Here is a 20231-nt window from a genome sequence, read left to right on the forward strand (position 1 = left end):
TCTTCAATGTTTGTGTTTACACAGTTTTGTCTTCAATGTTTGTGTTTACACACTTTTGTCTTCAATGTTTGTGTTTACACAAACACTCAAAGCTGGGCCCCTCAATAAATTGCATGCTACTTGGGGAAGACACTTTAATTGGTACTAAAGGTAGATAAAAAACAGGGTTGAACTGTACACAAACAGATCTTGTGATTGTATCGACATTTTTGGGAGTGTCTGAATGTGCCAGACTGAAACTATGAAAGGTGCATAGCATGCAAGGGTGTGACAGAAGAACAGATCAATATGCCACCCCTCCCAACTCCTTAGGAATGCAGGCATTACATAATTAAATTGTCCGTGTTAAGTGTACAAATGGGCAAATTTTACTGTGTACTGACAACTTTAACACAGTAAATATCAGAGGGAAACCAGAGGGAAACCGAATAGGGAAATATTTCTATTAATAAAGTCAAGAAAACTGTCTTTCGTGAATGGACATTTAACAGGGTGCATTGCAAATGCTCTGTTTTGCCCATTAGAAGTGGCTACCTTTATGCAATTGGATACCTTTAAGCAATTGGATATCCATATGAGAAATGTATTAAACTGACTGACAGTCTTGAATTAGGTCTAACATGAAAGAAACGGTACAAGTAATAATAATACTGTGTTTCTGTGTTTAGTAGGAATAAGCAACACTAGGGGGCACCAGTGTCAGCAAAACCAAAATACAATTTGTGCAAAACTATGTATAAAACATGCAATCCCCTGCAGCCTGAAGGCTATAAAAGCTCTATCATTGAATTGAACAATAAGAGAGGGGAAATTAAGACAAACATTATATTGTGTTATATTGTGACCACTAAAAGAGGCAGTATATAAATATGATGCCATGGAAACAGAGCTTCCTGAACTCAGCATCTGTATTTCATTTCCACGTTAAAGGACCATTTCACCACTTTTCAATCTATCTTCATAATGAATTGGCATTCACTAATGTTCATGATAAAATTGCACGCACACGCGCACGCACACACACACACACACACACACACACACACACACACACACACACACACACACACACACACACACACACACACACACACACACACACACACACACACACACACGTCACACACACACACACACACACACACACACACACACACACACCTCAAAACTTTATACATAGCAGCAGTCCCAGTGCCTGAATGAGGTGGACAATGGACAGTAACTGGATACCATCTCTACAATCCTAGCTCATCATTGTGACACTCTTGACTGACCTGGCCTGGGCGCTGCTGTCCTCTTGACAGAGAGGGGTCAATCTGTCCCCAACCTCTCCATTATTCTCATCTTAGTTTCAACCATGAACAGTTATAGGATAACAGGAGATGTCGAGCAGCCTATGCTCCATTTGTGACAAGTTGATGCCAGTTCACTCTCACTCTATAACCTGCATACCCAGAAGTGTATACTGTATAAAGAAACTAAGAATTTAATGTCAGTAATGTATGACTCAGGGTGTACACTAGGCCCTACATGTATGACACAATTGCTATATTGCTACCATCCATCACTATTGAAATACATTGTTTGCTTTATAACCTGAGAATGCTTCCAAGGGTTGCTAAGAGAAGAGACTGCAGACCTACCCCTCTTTCCTCATTGGGCATAGCACCACTAGGGGCTATGTAAACCTCAATTTCTCTCTCTCTCTCTCTCTCTCTCTCTCACACACACACACACACACACACACACACACACACACACACACACACACACACACACACACACACACACACACACACACACACACACACACACACACACACACACACACACACACACACACACACACACACACACACACACACACACTAGAGTTTACCTTGTATTTAACTAGAGTACTTGACAGAACAAGCAAGCAGGCTGGGCACAATTTGGATAAAACATGTGATCTGGAAGTGAAAGTAATGTCAATAAAGATGTATGTGCTTGGTATGTACATCGGTGGGGACGTGGGTCAAGTTATTTCACTAGTCACTATACACAATCATTTGTTTTGAGTTCTGATGTGTAAAGTAGGCTATGTATAAGTTATAATTTATAACTATAACTAAAAATTATGAGTTATGATTCCCTACAGTACCTCACAGCTCACACCCACATGTGCCAGCTCTTGTCAGAGTTCAGTATCATCATGTTATGTTACAGTGACTGTAGGCTACAACATATTATAAATTATGCACCATTATGACACCCCTTTCTTTATGTTGAAGTCTATTTTCTACAGTCTATGGTTGAAGTGCAAAACAAAGGAAATAATGTTTCATTGGCCAAGTTGGCCTTGTGTGGCAATTGACATCTTCTATGTCAAGTCACAGTGAAAACAATGAGATATGAATCATGATCACTATAACAAGGACGTTAAAAATGTGGTTGTGCATGGCTAGTCATTCATGAATTGATCATATCTTGGCTCAAGACCTAAAGAGATAATACAACCCCACACTCACATAATTTATCAATTGGCAATGGCAACCATGTCATCAATGCACAGAAGATTAAAACATTGTAGTCAGCATTTCCAGGGGTCTGCATTGTGCTTTTCCTTTTAAAAGTATTAAATTGTGATTTTCAGAGGCATAGGACTGACCTTGGTCTGTTGTAAGAAACGCGTCCTCTTCTGTCCATCATGATATGAGCTGTCAGTTTAATTATTATTATGATTATTATTTAAAAAATTAACTATGGAACCTTTATTGTGAGGAAATTGATATTCAGCCTAGAAATATGCATGAAATGTCAAAATGGTAATATGTATAATATAGGCCTACCATGTCGAAAATGTACCATTATACGAAATGTTTTTAATTTCGCAATTAAGTGGCGAATACGCCTTTGGTACTTGGTTTAGCCACATGGAAATATCCCAGCATGCTTACAGCGAAACAAGCCTGAGCCAGGCAGGCAGGGGAGTGATGATGAAGCTAAGATGGCAGCCCAACTGAGGGTGCTGCCTCTCCGGGGTCAAGAAATATTCAAGGAACAAATTAAAACTAAAGACGACCAGGCGCGATTTTGAAATTAAAACGGTTGTTGATGCAAATGGGAATTTCATTATGGCTTGAGAACGTAACCTCGCCCGGAGATAAGGACCGTGTTGACGCTCGGATCGGGATCGGAAGCCCATCTAGTACAGTTGCACCACAGTGGCTACAATTTACGCCGATAATTATTGGACCTACTGGATGCTAATCAATCAATTTCTGCATTTTTTCAACAGACCCATGGCGTGACTTGTGGGCTTTTCCAGTGACAAATGGGTTATGATTGTTGCCTGGTTATTATCTAACGTTTAGTAGTCGTATCTTTGATGTGATATATATGCATTGTTCTCCAAAACGATGATGTGTGCTGCTGCGGCAGCGGCCGCCGGTGGTGGGATCCTGCCACCCTCCTCATCCCCGTCGATGGGGCTGGGTGGTGTCAGGGTCGCTTCTGGAGCTGGAGCCGATTTCCCCAACATGGGTTCGGGACTGGGTTCGTGTCCGACACCCGGAGCCCATTCCGATTGTCGGAGTCGGTACCAGCTTCTACTCTCAGGGCGAGCTTTGGCAGAACGATACAGAAGGATTTATACCACAGCTATCAATGACAAAGAACAAGGGATCAATCAAGGAAGGTGAGTTGGGCTGGCCACTTCTCGTTGAGAAGATTGTGTCAAATATAGCTTGGAATGGTTTGACATGGCGTTAGCTAAAGACCCGTTACAATACCACAGCATTTCAGCTGGAATGTTGACTTCCCTAGCTTGTCTCAACTAGCTAGGGAAGCTAAACTAGCCTTGACTCTCGGGTTTGAATGGTTTGTTCACTTCTGTAGCCCGGGTGCGCTGAATTTCGCATTTCGTTGCATTGACAGAAGCACTGAAAACGAGAACTCCGCCCACTCGGACCATGGCGGAAGAAAAAAAAAGAGGTCTCATCGAGAAACCCTTTTAGATAAGGGTGGATCGACACAAATGACGTTATTTCAACTGGAAAAGAGTGTCGACGCAAGTGGTGTCGACACTTTCTGCACTTAAAAATAGCATTTTTGTAGCGCAAAAAGCTCATGTGACGAAGTAAAGAGTGCCTCTCCAAAGCAAAGCTAACTGGTGGCTAGCTGTCATGATGACAGCAGCCCTATGATTTGTCTTGCGCTATTCTTTTTTTTTCTTCTTTTTTTCTTATTTTTTGGGGGGTGTTGCCGTTTACTAAAAGAATAAACAATCAATCTCAGACCCAAATATTACTTTTCGTTTGCTGTGCATTTTATAAAGGCTATTGTTGATGTTGTCAACAAATGCATTTGCTATAACCGTGTATTTACTAGGGGACACAGCAGCTCCGCTGTCTAGGTGGGCCCAACCGCGTCATTCTATCTCTACAGAGTACCAAGAGCATCAGCTCTACGGCAAAATTGCTTGATTTTTCTGCCTTGGTGATGGGTCGTCTAAAAACGCACAGTGGCACGTACACAACCTTATTACCCTCGTGTGCCCCCCGGCCCCCAACCCACCCACACACACACACCCTACTGCTCTAAGCATGAAATTATGCATAATTTTTGGACAGGACTGTGTTGGGAAATGGGTGAACTCTGCTTTTCTGGCACAAGCGGGTATTAGACTGACGTCATCCAGCAAGTCAGGTTGTGGAATGAGAAGGTTGATCATTGCAGAACCCGCCCTCATAGGACTGTTTTTCTCATCCTCCCATGTGCCACAATGTATACCATTACCACTGCAGCCCCGCATACTGTAGCCAGTTTCATGAAACACATTTCAGCAAGAATTATAAAATAATTATTGCGGTTAAATGCAATGCGGCTTAAACTAATAGTCTAGCCATGGTTCACAACTTCACATTATGACAGTCATGTTTCAGGGCTACTAATAGTCCTACATTTGTGAATATGATTTAGAGATTGATTTCAACACTTCTGTTTAGAGTGTTGCTGGTATCATTTCTAAATAAGATACCTGCATTACGCAAGCAGGCTGAACTGAAGCAGCTTGCCCAAAGAGTCCAAACTGAAATAAGTTGGGCAACTGTTTGGTGGAGACTTTGCTTGTGAATAAATTTGGCTGGGGTAGAAAGTTTAACTCAGAATGGCATTGATTGTATGCTTCGAATTGATTGTATATTTCTCAAGGCAGTGTTAGATTTCAAATTCGTTTGTATGTTCATGAAAGTGGAATACTTATTAGTTTGTATCAGGTCAGCACATGGTGTGTAAATCATTAAGACCGTTAGACTGATAAATTCCTAAAAAGCTCCCAGAGTGGCTAGGCTATCATTTGCAGTGCTCGGATTGAAAATCTATAATTATGAGTAGTAGATAGTAATAGATGTCTAGTCTACATGAAACAATCGTTGTCAAAAGCTTGAGAAAGGCAATTCAGTTTATCATAATACAAATTTATGTTGTTTTAAATTAAACTGCGCTTCAGCAACTCGCTTAAGGGAGATTGTGCCCTCTGGCATGATCTCAGAAGCATTACATCATCCACTCAAAGCAATGTCATTGGTTGGGTTTGACCACATGGGCACCTGACACCTCCCTATAGGTATCAGGCGCGTGACGCGTCCCTCCATATTGTCGCCATACTATTGAATCTTCTCATGTGAGAACAAGCATTCACAAAGTCTTGACTACTTTCAGTAATGTATACCAAACAAGAGCAGATCTTGGCACCACAAACCACACTGAAGAACAGCTTGACTTTGCGGTTTCCAGAACACCTTCAAGATTCTGCTTGCACTAAGTTAGTTGGCTTTGGGAAAGCTTTGCTCTGCTATCAGTTGGAATCGGCGGTCAAAAAAGTGTGGGCACCCCTGCACTAGCATGACGACTGATGCTGTGGTGCGAACTGCGGCTGAGGTCGATCTGAGCCTCCTACGTCCCGGGAGCGTGGAACCTGGGGGCGGACCTTCTATCCAGAGGCAGCTACCATTATGCAGAATGGTCCCTGCACGGAGCAGTGGCTGCCCAAATCTGGGACGGGTTCGGTCTGCCACGGCCCACGAGTAGACCTATTCGCCTCGGAGGAGAACACGAAGTGTCCACTGTTCTTCTCCATAACAGGAGCCTCTGGGCCTTGACGCCTTGGCCTAGGGGGCTGCTTTTCCGCTTTCCCACTGTCACTGATTTCTCCCCTTCTGGAGAGGGTAAGGGGAGCCACCAGTGATACTGGTGGCTCCATGTTGAGGCTCGTGGAGATGGGAGCTAACTCCTCTCCTGTACGACCAGCCGTGGCAGCTCCGGCTGCACAGGGATCTCCTGATGCAAGCGGGAGGGCAAATCTTTCATCCTCGGCCAGAAGACCTAGACTTATGGGCCTGGCCCCTGAGCAGAAGAATCTCAATGCTTTGGCGTTGGAGTCCCTGTCTATACCACCGTTTGAACCACTGGAGACAGTGGAGCTACAGTTCCTATCGCTGAAAACGGCGCTGCTGCTGGCACTGGTGACTGCCAAGCGGGTCAGTGACATTCATGCCTTTTCAGTGAGCGAGAAGTGCACTCGGTTAAATGGTAAATGGTGCATTTATATAGCGCCTTTATCCAAGGCGCTTTACATAGATTGTGCATTACATTCACCCATTCACACACACATTCATACACCGATTGCGGCGGAAGCCATGCAAGGTACCAACCAGCACATCGGGAGCAATTTGGGGTTCAGTGTCTTGCCCAAGGACACTTCGACATGTAGCCAGGAGGAGCCGGGATTCGAACCGCCGACCCATGGATCATTGGACGACCTGCTCTACCTCTTGAGCCACAGTCGCCCACGGTTCTACCAGGATAGGACGAGGGTGGTCCTTCGGACCAACCCTGCCTTCGTGCCCAAGAACCAACTGACCACTTGTGTGCCAGTGGACCTGTTCTAATTCTGTCCACCACCCCCCTTTGCCTCTGAGGTTTGAGGATCTATATGGACAGGACAGTGACGCACAGGAAGACGACACAACTGTTTGTCTCCTGGGGCCCCATGACTTTGGGGAAGGCTGTATCCAAGGTGAGGATTTCACAATGGATAGTGGAAGCTATAGCGCGGCCATACTCGAGTAAAGGACTACAGCCTCCAATTAACCCATTCAGGACGGGAACCCCTTTTGGTGTTTTAAGCATTGTTATACTTTAGCCATTGAAAAATAATACATTTCTAAAATAGCAGATCTACAAGCTCGTAGCGCGGTACCGCGCTATGAGCTGCTATATCTGCTATTTTAGAAAAATCGGGAAAATGTGGCGCAAATCTTTGAATATATATTCTTTCAGAGCGACATTTTTAACTCATCTTTGCTTCTGAGGGGTCCCTGGAAATACATATTTTCAGATGGGGGTCCGCAGCCAAATACAGATAATTCTGGGGGTCCTTGTCCTTGGCACCACTGACATGGAAACAGAAGCCATTTATGTCTGAATGGGTTAAAGTGAAGGGGTGCTCTACTCGGGGTATGTCGACTTCCTGGGCCCTTTGTAAAGGGGTCCAGTATGTTTGTACCGCCTCAAGTTGGTGGTCCTTGTCAACCTTTGCCAACTTTGACAGTCTGGATGTGATGGCAGCACCAGTGGCGCATGCAGTCCTCAATGTAGCTTCTAAGTAGGAACCTTACCAGAGTCCCTTGGTTCCTTTAACTTCCTTAGGCCTATTGAGAACCACAGGGGAGACCGGGTCTCTCCACATGTGGTGTGTGGATTTAAGGTTTCCTCTCTCCCTCCTGCCGTAGGTTGGAAGGTGTGTGTGGCAGTTATAGTCTACAGAACTTTGATAAACTGTCAGATACTGTCAGATAAACTGTCAGATACGGAAGCGGGTCTTTGGACCGTCTTGGTACTCTAGTGAGCATGTAAATGACTGTCAGGCTCTCGTGTTTTGAGAAATAACGAGTCACGACCCCTTTGGTGGTCGATGACTGCGATGCGTCTGGATGGATCCTCTTCACTCTGGGTCTAGACTTTGTGATAACAATAAGGGAGTGCATTTATGTCTCCCTTAAGCGAGTTGCTGGTGCACAGTTTAATTTAAAAATAATTAAAGGTTACGAACGTAACCCCGGTTATTTAAATAAACTAGAGAATCAACTCGCCGAAAACACCCTTCTTGTGAATTTGCTTCATGAGAAGTTTCAATGTTCTCTATGGAATGGCGACAACATGGAGGGACGCGCTATGAGAGAGGGAGGTGTCAGGCGCCCATGTGGTCAAACCGCGTATATCTTTTCTACGTCCGAGCATAGACATGGTAACGCCCCGCCTGCCTCTGATTGGCCTACCGACACTGCCGGCATTACCAGAGTTTCCTCCGAGGTTGAAGATACATGCTGGATAGTCTGCCGCGAGGTTACTCTGTGGTGGGAAATAAATAAATAATACAAGTACGATATAATATAAGAGACTGAGCTTGGCACGCGCGACAGTAACTTTTATTTTTGTAGAAGAGGCAAACTAATATTGTTTATGCCGTTGGCCTGTTTATTTGTATACATGTGTAAACTTGAAACGTTATTGTACTGTAAAAAGGTGTCTTTTCCCTTGATATTTTAGTATCTTAGTATAACAGTATTAGTTTACTATAATTTGATTAATACACGATAATCAACACTAACACTATATTCAATCAAAGCAAACGGCACAAACAATATTAGTTTGCCTCTTCTACAAGAATTAAAGTTACAAGTTACTGTCGCGTGTTGCCATTCTCTTGTACTTGTATTATTTCCCACCACGGAGTACCCTTGCATCTCGGAGGACAGGCAAGACGGGCAGTGTCTGTAGGCCAATCGGAGGCAGGCGGGGCGTTACCATGTCTATGCTCGGACGTAGAATAGAGGTTCAGTGTTTTGCTCAAGGACACTTTGACACAAAAGGGAAGGAGAGCTGGGGAACGAACGATGGACCTTCCGATCCTCCTCCGGGGCCACTGTTGTAAATGTAGTTGTGACAACTGGCAAGTGGCAACATGTCATCTTTCAACAGACATAATGGTCAGACGATGCAGGATTGTTTCCTTTTCATGCCTAGCAGCCTGAAGTTAGGGTTGAGGCAATATGGACAGATTCAAAATTCATTTTTTTCCCTTCATTTATTTTTTACCAAATACCTGATATTGTGACGATAATGTTGTATTGTGACAATTATATGCATAAAAAAAGATCTACAAACTCATGTGCCACGATGTAATGTGTTGTAAGCTTGTAGATCTGCTATTTAGCTGTTTTTTGAAAACCTTTGAAAGTATAAAATAAGACTTTAAATTAAAACCAATAAAAGACAATTTGTCTTCCTTATCATGATATGATATCCAAAATCCCAGATTATATCTAGTCATATAACAATATCGATGTAATATTGATATATTGCCCAGCTTTCCTAAAGTAGAATGTGGCAGGCTGCTGCTGATTGGGAAGCTTCCACTGGACTGTCTGTTTGATCAGAGTAATTAAAAGGTCACACACAATTATTGTAACCTTAAATTGGGGATTTATTCTAGGCAATACTTCACTTAACTACTTCACTTTCAATAATACTATTATGCTGATCATTATTTACTTTCAGGGGGAAAAAGGCTTTGAGTAAGAAGAAGCTGAAAAGACGACAGAAGGTCAAGTCAAAAGTCAAAGCAAGAACAAAGGTAAGATCCAGGACTCACAACTTGATATTAAACTGCTCCTGTGTATTGTCACTCTTGAGTCTTGACATCTGATATTGGTTTCAATGACCTAAGCTGCTAAATTGTGCCCACACCACTCTGCCAGAAGCGGTGCTGCTCATCCAAGCCAGAGCATCAACATGTATTTTAAATGCATGCCTGAGGTCTGTCCGTTGCTCTCCCCAGGTTGGCAGAGGGAATGTAGTGCCCACTATTACATTAGATAATTGACGCTGGGTTAAAAATATGGGTTGAAAAAATCGTGGGATAAAAAAAAAGGATTTTAAATCTATTCAAGGCCTGCAGTAGCCTACGCACTGGGAAAATGTGCATGATATTGCATTACTATTCCAACAACTAAATACAGGGAAATGTTAGAGGGAGAAACGGCATCGAACTAATCAATCAACTAATTTGACTTCATTATCAACGGACAAGTGTTGGACTGTTGGTGTACCACACAGTGATCAAAGAGTGGGATGCCATAAGCCATATATGCCATTTTAGCAAGTTAGCAAAGGGTGCTAAACTAGCATTGGACAATCACTATTAGGCGTGGGGTTTAGCGAAGCGTATATAATTTAGCTATAATATGTGAAAGAGTTGCACATTTTTAAGGGTTGCATATAAAATAACTGGATTATTTGTAACTACCAAAACCATTGATGTGATATGTGATCGTTAATCCGAACAAATGACAAAATTGGACTAAATATGTCTTTATAGAATATAATTAATGCTTTACATTTGAGGTATTTTTAAGCCTTATGGTGATAAAACACAAAACCAACTCTCAAGAAGATAAAATGTGCATAAACACATTTGCATATGCTGCTCTGTGTTTAGCTGTGCATGATGAGGACCTTGCTTGCAAGTTTCACTCCCCAAACAAAAGAATTTAGCAGATTGATGATAACAACATTAGTGGATTAGGTTCCCCCCGCAATCTTTTAAGTTGATTGCCAGGAACATGGTTTTAATTGGCAGGGCTTGAGCAGGTGCCAGTAAGTGAGAGACAGAAGGGATGGAGAGAGAGAGAGAGAGAGAGAGGACTAGAGGCAGTGTTGGGAGTGGTGCTGGCTTGGGCATGATGGCCTGTTGCTGAGCGACCTAATGTGTGCCACATCGCCATGGCAACGCTTGCCTTCCTTCATCTCCATCCAAAGCATCAGATGTGTGTTTGTCTGTATGCCTGTAGATTACATATGTAGAGTGTGTGTTAACTAGCTGCCTACCAAACTCTGTCAACAAACATAATCCCCTCTTCTGTCACTGGATCATTCCCTTCGCCTCTTTCCGTTAATACTGGTTGGCTGTGTGGTATTGCACATTTTGTTTTCGGATTAACTTTGTCGCTCGTCTTGGTTTCCCCCTTGTGCACAGAGCAGTGTGCTGCCAGAGGGTAGAGATTAATGTGATTGCTTTAAGACGGTGGTTTTCAACCCTTTTCACATCCAAGGCCCATTATTATTTTATTCAGCGTTTGAGCCACGGACCACCATTTGATTAGATTTAGCCTCTCGGACCCAAAGCTCTGAATGTTTTGTTGTCGTTGCATACGATTTTGTCCAATAGGCAAACATACATTCTCTAATTGTGTAGACTTCTTGTAAATTAAGTAGTGCAGAGGCTTAACAATAATACGGGTCCATTTGGGTTAATTTTACGCTCAAGAGTTTAAGATCTATAATGGTCCATTTGGTTATACCAACTCCATCATTTAGCTGGGGACCAACTGGAACCCCCTCAAGGACCACTGGTGATCCCCGGGCTCACTGGTTGAGAACCAGTGCCTAAAGAGAAGGTCATAGACACAATTCAGCCATAATCGTCTGTCCCCCTACACCCCAAACCCTCGCTAGGCAGGCAAAAAAAGAGTTTCTGTAGTAGGAATCCTTTGGTGAGTTTTGGGCCTCCATACATGAATAGAATATAACCTCGCATTTATTATTATTATTATTGTTATTTTTGAGTGGTGCAAACCACTCCAACAGCTGGCTTTGTTAGTACCCGTGTGTGTTTGTGCCTGTACGGGTGAGCATGGTTGCTATGGTTAGTGTGTGACGTCACTGCACCACTCAGTTCACACGGGTGTGATTTTATTATTATTAACCTATACCCACGAGGGGGTGGTGGAGTTGGTTGGCTGGCAATTGGGTAGTCACACGGGCAGTCATGCTGTGCTGTGTTTGGATGGGTTGTGCTCACTCTCTGGCCATGTCACGCCTCTCACTCTGACACAGCTGCATGTCACAGCGTGGTTTAAAAGGACCTTGTCTCCGTCTTTGTCTACTCCTGTGCTTGCAAGCATCAGGGAGGGATTAACCCTCACAAGGGCCCCTGGGGCCCCCATAGCGCTCGTGCGCGCGACATTTATGTTTTCTTTGTGTTTTTATCACATTTTTGACCTAAATTTAACAATCAATGGCCCCAGGAGCTTTTTTCAGGGCCTCAAACCCAGTACCCGAAGGCCCCCTGAGAGCCAAGGGCCCCTGGGCCACTGGCCCAAAGGCTAATTTGGCCCTGGCAAGCATGCCGGGGTAGAGTCGGGGGGAAAGAGACAGCCTTTAATTCTAACAAGGAGAATGAAGTAATGTCTCTTTCCTCTGCAGACAGGATATTTGTCTAAATGTGTTTCTAAAGCTACATTCTAATTGAATGCTTCTAAGCACACCGCAGTGGTATCAAATGACAGAATATTGTCAACCTTGCTATAAGCGGGTGGCGGGTGCTTAGCATAGAGCTAAATCTAACCTTAATAAACCTTGCTATAAGCGGGTGGCGGGTGCTTAGCATAGAGCTAAATCTTTGAAATATTTATGGCGAAGCCCATGGATGAAGCCATGAAGTTAGATGTGGCCTATATTATTGACTCAAGATCATGAATCAATGGCTCACTCCTGTCGGACCAACTGTAGTATATATTGACTGATTTAGAAATGAGGGTACAGCCCTTAAGTCAGACCTCCCGACCTACGCTGTAGCTTACAAATCACCCGTGGTGTGGGTTACAAATCAACCGTGCTGTGAGTTACAAATCACCTGTGCTGCGGGTTACAAATCACCTGTGGCTTCCTGTGAGGTTAGGGTTTGGGATAGTGTTAGTAATGGTTGGACTAACGGGAGGTCAAACCAATGCCACGCTACCAGAAATATACCATGGGTGGAATTTCTTCTTGCTGCTGTTCACGGTTTTGGAAAAGCACACATGCATCATCAGGTTTCAGTAAAGGTTTGTTTTGGCTGCTTTCGGTAAAAGGCGTCATTTTAACCTCGAACTTGAACCTTGAACCTTGAAGACTTCACTGAATGGACAGCATCAGACTGGCTCAATGTTTTTGTTAGTCGACGTCAGGCCCTTCATGGATTTGCTTCTTTTAGCTGTCAGGGTGTTGAAAGATTCAGGGTGCAAAGGCTTCATTCTACCAAGAAATGGAATAATTTACTTATTAAACTCAATTCCACGTCAATCCAATGCCAGTCTGTCAGCCCTGCGGCCCTTACGTGTGTGTGTGTGTGTGTGTGTGTGTGTGTGTGTGTGTGTGTGTGTGTGTGTGTGTGTGTGTGTGTGTGTGTGTGTGTGTGTGTGTGTGTGTGTGTGTGTGTGTGTGTGTGTGTGTGTGTGTGTGTGTGTGTGTGTGTGTGTGTGTGTGTGTGTGTGTGTGTGTGTGTGTGTGTGTGTGTGTGTGTGTGTGGAGGTGAGAGGCAGTCAGCCGTTTTATGCTGTCATACAATACTACACAACAGTCTATAAATCATTATTAAGCATAAGAAGTTGACAACTGCGCAATTTGTGCTGTAAGTATTACAAAATAGCTTGTCTCGTTGGTAGGTGGTGGTGGTGTTGTGTAGGCCTACTGTGTATGAGAGAGAGGAGAGAGATGGGGGAGACGCACACACAGGCTGGCTGTGTGTGTGAGACGGGCTGTTGTGTAGCCTATAATATATATATCTGCATCTGCAATTACTCCTCATTATACATACAGCAACCACCATATCTTCAACACAGGACCCTCTACTTTAATTATCATTTATTTAGGTGCTTTTTTAGCCTACTTTACTAGAATGTTTTTACCGTAGTTTTATTTCGCAAATACATTTGTCACGTTTTTTTCACCCCGGGTATACATTTTCAACACATATACGGTACATGAATATAACCATAATTCTAACCATATATGATGAAACCCGAGTTAAACGCAGCAATTACTAAAGAACGAGCATTTCTCTGGGATCTCATCCGCTGGCCCACCCGTGAGTCCCGGAATGCAATACATTGAAAACCTAGCAATCACTGCCTTCCTCTCTCTTGTTAATCGAGCTCTGGTCCAACGAGGGTGAAATAGGCTTGTGAGCTTACATAGATCAATTATTTCCACTCTATTTGAAGAAATGGAGCTAAAGCGATTAATGTATTTTTGTAGGTTTGGGTCCATAGCCAGGGAAACACCAACTTTATCTTTTGGGTCTTGAGCTTAAATGTTTAGTAACCCTGGCCTGGACTAGGTTGACTGAATGACAGACGGACAACTTGAACATTATAGTAGATATGGATGTGTGCGATTTTGGGCAGGATCTCCTTGTTTATCAACAGGAGTGCACTGAGGACTCTAGACAAGCTCTCATCCATTTAAGCTCAAGACCCAAAAGATAAAGTTGGTGTTTCCCTGGCTATGGACCCAAACTTACAAAAATCGCTTTAGCTCCATTTCTTCAAATACAGTGGAAATAATTGATCTATGTAAGCTCACAAGCAGAGCTTGATTAACAATGCTGTACCTCATGGTTTACTGTCCCGTGTACCTAAAAACAAAACTGCAGCCACCATTTAATAGACTAGCCGTGCAGGTGTCACTTACTCACTTTCTGTGGGACACACAGTCCTCAAATTGAATAATCTCTTCTAGTGAGGGTTGTCAAGTACTATTATGTATTTTTGTAATTGTTTTATGGGGTGGATCAACCTGTTGACTTTATGTAACATCCAGGGTTCCCATGGTCATAAAATGTCTGGAAATATTTTGAAATTAGAAAACTTTTAATTCCTGGAAAAGGTACAAGCACACAACGTGCTGCAGCGCGATCCTATGCCCTAGGATAGGTGGTGTTGGAATGGAATTATACCATTCTATGCTTGATCTTTGCACATAGAGAGACTCATTATTGCGCTGAATGATTGTTATATAGGTCTGGAAATTGCGTTAAATATTCTGGAAAAGTTTTGGAAATTCATTGGTAAAAATGTGTGGGAACCCTGAACGTCTCAGTTCATTTGTGTAGCACATTTCAGCAACAAGGCAATTGTGCTTTACATAAAATAATAAGCAAAACGGTCCGACATTTGAATTCAGTACAAATTAAAGGTGAATTGATGACATTGATTACTGGAAGAAGCGAAAAGATAAGAAAATAAATCCATGCCGAGCGCTCCATACCAATTTGGCGGATTTACCCGCTGTGCGGGTAAATCGCCCGTTTTTTTTTCCTTTTTGTTTTACATCTGGTGTAGATGATGTGGAAAATAAGTCCACACAATGTTTGGCCCAGCCTACCTTCTTAAGCCCTATACCACACCAAAGGGTCACCATGCAACTCCTTGGGTCCAAACGGTTGCAAGGAGTTAACACTAAAACCATCTCGACCCTTTGGTGTGGTTTGGGGCCATTGAATTCCATGCGTTGAATCACTAGGGTCAACGTGCAACAAGACATATCACACCGCAGGGACGACGCTGAAACCGTCTTGACCCTTGTGGTGGGCTGGGGCTTTAAAGCCCCAGCACCCTATATAATTCGTATTCATTTCTTTCGCCACTAACAGAGGTTCACTGACACATTATCAACAGAATTCAGTAAAAAAAATGGCTACTGCGGAATTCTCCTTTAAGGGAAACGGTGCATAAGATAAGGCGTGTCATTTAGATACATTGTGGTTCATGTACTGTAGGATTTGATTTGTAAACCTTCCTTAATTGTTGAGCCACAGAACTGGTTAATTACCTATAATTTTAGAGATGTCTGTCTGTCATAACCCTGCGTCTTCTCCTCACTGGCTCACTCACTCACTCACTCATTGATCTGAATTTGCACACGGGAGACATTAGCTGCGAAGCCCCTTTTTAACGTTCCCAAATTGTACACAGTTTATTAGCGTTTCTTTTCTAAACTGTTTAACTCTGACCGCAGTTTTAGTTAGCTGTTGCGATTGAAACAAGCAACTGGGTTTATGAAAACAAGCCCAAAGCCCTATGCCGCTTCCAGGGTTGCCAGCTTTTGCGTGAGAAACAAGCAACCAAGTCTATGGAAACGAGCCTAAAGCCCTTTTTAAACATAATACAGTGGCTATTTGAAAGTAACGGATGTACAGTACAAGCTCACAACGCGTCAGTGCGTGCGTGCCTGCGTGTGTGTTAGGTTTGGCTGTTCGTAATCCCGGATGGGTATGGACTAGTCTAGTGAACTGTGGAGGACAGGCTAACTGCCGTTTTATGAAATTGCATGTTCTGCTTCTTTACAGCTGATGAAGTAACATTGGATTTGCAGAGCTGACATAATTTAAGCAGAAGCGTTAATTTGCATACACATTTCCTTGCATACACATTTCCTTTTAGCATAGTTGGATGATGTTAGCCAGCTTCTACATTCTACAGTTCCATGATGAATGACTGTCAGCAACTCTGGCTTGAGTCTTCTTAGAGAGCGCTTGGACAATTGTTTAAATCTCAAATCCAGTTAATGCCAGAAGTTAGCGCTTTGGATAAAATTGCTTGCTTAAATTAAATTGCTAAATTGTCAGAAGAATCATTGGAGAAACAGAGAATTATGTGTAGTTGAAGTTGCACTTTATTGATTAGTTGATTTTGTAGGGCTGACATTGGATATTAGAAACGGAATAATCAATTGATTTATTCCCTAATAGAGGCACTGTTATTTAGGCTATAGCTGTCTTCAATATTATTTTTGTCCAAGAAAAAAAAGAAAGTTATGCACTGACTGGTATGTGTGTCAAAAATCCACCTAGTGTCTAGATTCAACACAACGCATCTGTGTTTTTTCTCCAAGAAACAGAAATAACGGTGATGGGTCGCACACACCAAGAACTGCTCTAGTTTTTATTCTTGCATAGTGAATAATAGCCAAACGTTTCGTCTATCCAACCTTCATCAGTGGAAAGTGATTCTCCAAGAAACCCCATTTTCTCTGAGTCCCCCCATATGCGCTTGGACCATTATTGTACAGTACTAAATGGCTTTAAGTGCTCTTTCCAGGCAGTGTGGTCCTTGCTGAATGCTGTAGCTGTGCTGGAAGTGCTACCCTGGGCAGGGGAGGAGGGACAGGCTGAGTGCAGGCATACTGTAGATGAGAGGAGATGTCTCCTCCCCAATTGGTGTGAGCCGAAAATGAATGACCTCTATCTCCAAATAGATGACATCACCCTCTCTGCCATTGCAATGCCAAAAAGGCAACTTGCAGAACAACAATGCTCAATCAATAAATTGCTGTGTGGCCGCTTGGTGTGAGTCAAGGGGAGGCAAAAAATCTAAGATATTTACTAGGGATGTTAATGACTCACTCATTTGGCAAATCGATTAGTCGAGGCAATTTACCGATGTGTTGACCGATTTATTTTTTCTCCCCCTTTTTTTTGTGCTACGCAGCAGTTGAGGAGAACGCAACTATGCATTCCTTTAACCCATTTTGGACTGAGGTCGATTAAAAAAAAAGGCTTTCTGAAAACCCTCTGTTTCTATGTCAGTGGTGCTCAACCTTTTTCATGTCAAGGACCCCCAGAATTATCTGTATTTGGCCGCGGACCCCCATCTGAAAATATGTGGTTCCAGGGATCCCCCAGAAGCAAATATTTGAGTTAAAAACATTCGAATATACATTCAAAGATTTGCGCCACATTATTTTTCAAAAATAGCAAACCTATGAGCTTGTAGGTCTGCTATTTTTCAATAGCTAAAGAATAAAATAATGCTTAAAACACCAAAAGGGGTTCCCGCCCAGAATGGGTTTAAGCAACACAACTTCTGCAGCTGCATCCATATGTTTAGAATTTGCATCAAAGCCCCAATAATAAAAAAAAATCACACCTGTGTGAACTGAGTGGTGCAACTCCCCTCTCCCCCTGCCTCTCTCTCTCTCTGTAATTAGCAGGCAACAGTGCAACACTATCTCTCTCTCTCGGTTTCTGGCACAACAGTGCCACTTTTGCCCTTACTGGTACTCTAAACATCGGGACATAGTCACATAGGGACATTTCTGTTCCTTGGGAGTGGTTGCACCACTCAAAAATAGACTTTATTTTGTAAAAATAAAGTCGACACACAAAGCGACACACAAGGCTATATCAGAAATGATGTTGGACAGGTGGAAAACTTTAAACTTGCAGAGTGACTCATTACTTTACCTGGGTATAAGCTGGGTTACATCTTCTGATACTTGAATGTTGACAATGAAATAATAATCCTGTTTAGTGTTTCATATGCACGACTCATGAAAAAATACAGCTTGCACATGCTGAGAGGATAAAGATACCAAGGATTCTACGGTGATGTCACTTTTATGCGACACTGAAGGAGCAAAATGTTTTATTTGTTAACGTTGATTTATTGTGCCATGTGTCTTTAAAAATGAGGCCTATTGCTTACTATATGTGTAGTCTAATCATAAATAACCCCCACCCCCCTTTGACCCCCACCCCCCCCACCCTTCCTAACCACAGACGGAGACTCTGGACGGGGCGTTTTGCATTCCGGACATCAAGCTGCACAGCAACCCCTCGGCATTCAACGTCTACTGCAATGTGCGGCACTGCGTGCTGGACTGGCAGCAGCGGGAGGCCTCCCTGGCGCTGGCCTCCAGGGGCTCGGTGCAGAGCGGCGACTCGGACAGCGAGGAGGAAGAGGAGTACCGAGAGCCCGTCGTCAAGCTTCCCAAGGTACGCGTGATGGTCAGAGCAGGTGTTGCAGAATGAGATGAGTACCAGCTGTCGGCACCGCCTGGGTGGTGATGGTGGTAATAATAATACCAGTAAGGCGACCGAAGGGCTGACACACTGTACCGGAATACTGTCACTTCATTATGTCAGCACTGTCATAGAAGTTTCATTTTAAATTGTCTCGTATACAGTAAGCAGGGGTGCACATTAATTCTTAGTTCTCAAAGGAGCACCTGGACATGTAAGTTGGTGCAGTGGGGGGGGGGGGGGGGGGGGATACACGGACGTTTCTACTCTGGCACAATGTTATGCTGCCCACACGGGCAGATATAGAGATGCTAAGCTACACAGAGTCACAGACACTGGATTTGTGGTCGTTAAGCAGCAGGAGGACGGGGATACGACGCTTCTACTCTGCCACAATGTTATGCATTAAGCGTTGCCAGGTCTACGTATTGTAAGCGAGTGGTAGTGTGTGTAAGAAGGCTGTAGAAAGTCAGGCTCTCCGGGTACCACCATTATGACTTAAGTTAAAATACAGTCGCGTACACCTAACCTATCCCATCCTATTCACATAGGAGGCAAATTCATTCTATATAAAAATCACACCTGTGTGAAGTGAGGGGCGCTCTTATCATCTTACAATATGATGATGTAAAACAAACACAAAACAAACATTACATTCTCTTTATTGTCAATGGCGTTTGACAAAACAAACCTTGAACTAAAAACAAACCTGTATATAGGAGGGGCTAGCGCCCCTCAAAAATATAAGAATCTTTCCACAGTTGTGTCAGAAACAAAATGATAACAATAAAACTGGCACTTTAACTGTTACAGTTCTCACACCGCACGCACGCACGCACGAACGCACACACACACACACAGCTAGCTTATTGCTAATGAGAAGTAGAAAAATGCGCGAGGGAGCTACATGTATGAGAGTGCGCACATAGCTGGCTTTAATTGATTACAGCTGTTTTGAATCAACACTTTTCATTAGGCTAAGCTACGTGTTTGGCTTTGGCTGTAAGATGTGCTGTTTGAAATGAGTCAACGCCGTGTTTTGTCGGCGTTGACTCAACGTATTTAATACATATAGGAACGCGACTACATGCTACTCCCCCCCCCCCCCCCCCCCCCCCCCCACACACACACACACACACTCCACCTCCACCTTTTTCCATTCTCTGGAACATTCTGCGTACCACCAGAGGGGTCGCTAAGTACCGGCAAAGGTACGCGTACCATAGGTTGAGAATCACTGTGCTAGACCGTTGCAGCTGTCCGTAGCTGTTTTTCCAGAGTGTGTGCATTTGTGTCTGACAATTTACCCTTAGTAAAGAAGCTTTTTTCCTTTTGTGTGACATACTATAATATGATAAAAGACGTGTGTTCATTAATCCACACTGGGAGAGGAATGGAGCTGCTGTATCGATATTGATTGAAACCTTTATTTCAGGGAAATCCAATTGAGACCAGGGTCTCTTTTTCAATGGTGCCCTTTATACAATTTATTTTTACATTTACAGCAATGAATTTAAATACATAACATAGACACAAGGTACAAAATGATATAGTACAAAAACACACA

At 43.2% G+C, this 20231-nt stretch overlaps 1 protein-coding gene across 19 annotated transcripts in view; it reads left to right on the forward strand.

Annotated features, from left to right (window-relative positions):
- The first annotated feature begins 2938 nt into the window (after positions 1–2938).
- Positions 2939–20231, forward strand: part of mycbp2 (MYC binding protein 2) — a 104672-nt gene continuing 87379 nt past the window's right edge. For all 19 annotated transcript variants that reach the window (XM_079518776.1, XM_079518789.1, XM_079518788.1 and 16 more), the window contains exons 1-3: positions 2939–3676; positions 9601–9676; positions 18422–18637. In XM_079518776.1, coding sequence (XP_079374902.1) covers positions 3399–3676; positions 9601–9676; positions 18422–18637 — 570 coding nt within the window. In that variant the 5' untranslated portion in view covers positions 2939–3398. The remainder of the gene's footprint in view (positions 3677–9600; positions 9677–18421; positions 18638–20231) is intronic.

Source organism: Electrona antarctica (assembly GCF_951216825.1).
Source record: "Electrona antarctica genome assembly, chromosome: 13".
Lineage (NCBI taxonomy): Eukaryota > Metazoa > Chordata > Actinopteri > Myctophiformes > Myctophidae > Electrona > Electrona antarctica.